The sequence below is a fragment of the Tremella mesenterica genome (assembly GCF_000271645.1).
Source record: "Tremella mesenterica DSM 1558 unplaced genomic scaffold TREMEscaffold_54, whole genome shotgun sequence".
Taxonomy (NCBI): Eukaryota; Fungi; Basidiomycota; class Tremellomycetes; order Tremellales; family Tremellaceae; genus Tremella; species Tremella mesenterica.
The window spans coordinates 948-2,565 of record NW_006711264.1 but is presented as its reverse complement, the minus strand read 5'-3'; the positions used below and the strand labels follow the sequence as shown (position 1 = coordinate 2,565).

Below are 1,618 nucleotides of genomic sequence, written 5' to 3'. Positions count from 1 at the left end.
AAAGAGGCGAGTTCATCAAGAAAACCTTCCCATCCTTCGGTCTCTAAGAAGAGACATCGACAACATTCTTCACCAATATCGGTGTCCTCGTCCTCTTCGTCCGCTTTGTCCTCGCCCACCCCCGCTCGCAAACGGGTACGGGTTGAAGCCCCTTCTTCCTCGCCTGTTCCTCGTTCGGGAACGGTAAGAACTTCGGCGAGTCTCTTGGCCCTCCTCGCGGCCCAACCTGGAAGGTGGGAGCTGGCTCCCAAGGGCGAAGAATGTGATCGCTGCCGGTGAGCAAATCAAACTTCTCAGAACGTAACAGATCCTAACTTCCAGTGACGAACAATCTCGTCACCCCGACTTCCCCTGTGTTCGTCCCTGTGGGACCAACCGCGGTACACGATGTGCATCGTGTACATCCGGTGTCTGTTCCTTCCTCCCCCCTTCCCCTGCTAAGCAGAGGAAACCCTCGACAACTTCCCGCCCGTCGCCCGTCGCTCGCCCGTCGCCCCCGCCAGCTGGTCGGTCGGTGTTCACGACAGCATCTCCTTCGCCGTCGGACGAACTTCCCGGTCTTCCTCCCCCTCTCCCTCCTTCGGTCTCTTTCCGCGCTGCTCGTCCTGGTGCTCCCTTATGGGAGTTATCTCCGTCCCCACCTCCTCGTGGTCCTCGTCCTCCTCGCGTCCCTCCCGTCGTCGACCTTCGTTCCCCGTCGCCGGTCGTCCCTGGGGCCTTCATCGTTCCTCCCCTTCCTTCGCCTCCTCGTCCGTCACCCGCGCCATCGTCCTCGTCGTCCTCGTCGTCCGAGGAAGTTCCTCCTCCTTCACAAGAGGAAATTATCGCGGACCTCAGAAAGCTAGTCGAAGTTCTCACCATGGACAATTTGAAAACAGAGAAACGGTTAGCAGCTATGACCATGGTGGCTCTTCGTGCGGCAGACATGATGGACGTACAAGGGGTCATCATTCGTCGTTTCCTCAATCAAATTCGTCTTTTAACCCGGAACTTATCGAAAAAGAGTTCTCATATCGGATCTGCCACTCATAGTTTGCTGCTCGAATGGAATGAAACTCTCCTTCGTACTGGCCGCCACGCTATCTTCGGCCATAAACTCTGGGGAGAGATCAATGATACCATCGGGCGAAAGGAGCGTGATCTGACTGGTGTTGCGGTTGCTGGGCCCAGCACTCAAGGACTGAGGGATGAAGTTCGTGCGGCTAGTGAGACGTTCTGGGATGCTAACTGGCGGATGAGAAACGTGATAAGAAATGATCCGTTGTTAGTGGTGGCCCGTGAAGAGCTTACTGATACTGAGGGAGCCCACTCATGGTGGGATGATAGTAGAAGACGGAGTCGTGGTAAAGGAAAAGGGAGAATGGTAATGGACGATATTGACATTCTTGTAGATGAAGAGAAAAATAAAACTTAGCGATTGTATAACTTCTTGTCCCATGTATCAGTCTTGCACAGTCCCTAAGTTTGTCGAGCACGAGCTCGACGAACTAAACTTTCCTTCGGTTTCTCAGGATATCGTTCGTGGAACTCGGTAAGAATTTCATCTGCACCATCAACGTTTTCCTTCGGTTCCCAAGAGACAGCATCATCAGTTCCCTCAAATCCCAGCCACTCTACT

The 1,618-nt window shown here is 54.0% G+C and overlaps 1 protein-coding gene across 1 annotated transcript in view; it reads left to right on the top strand.

The window, feature by feature from the left end:
• Positions 1-1,367, top strand: part of TREMEDRAFT_66615 (uncharacterized protein) — a gene marked incomplete at both ends in the record, with an annotated part of 1,743 nt that extends 376 nt beyond the window's left edge. Inside the window, 2 exons of the mRNA XM_007008638.1 lie at positions 308-1,263; positions 1,301-1,367. Of these exons, the coding sequence (XP_007008700.1) occupies positions 308-1,263; positions 1,301-1,367 (1,023 nt within the window). The remainder of the gene's footprint in view (positions 1-307; positions 1,264-1,300) is intronic.
• Between the last annotated feature and the right edge of the window lie 251 nt (positions 1,368-1,618).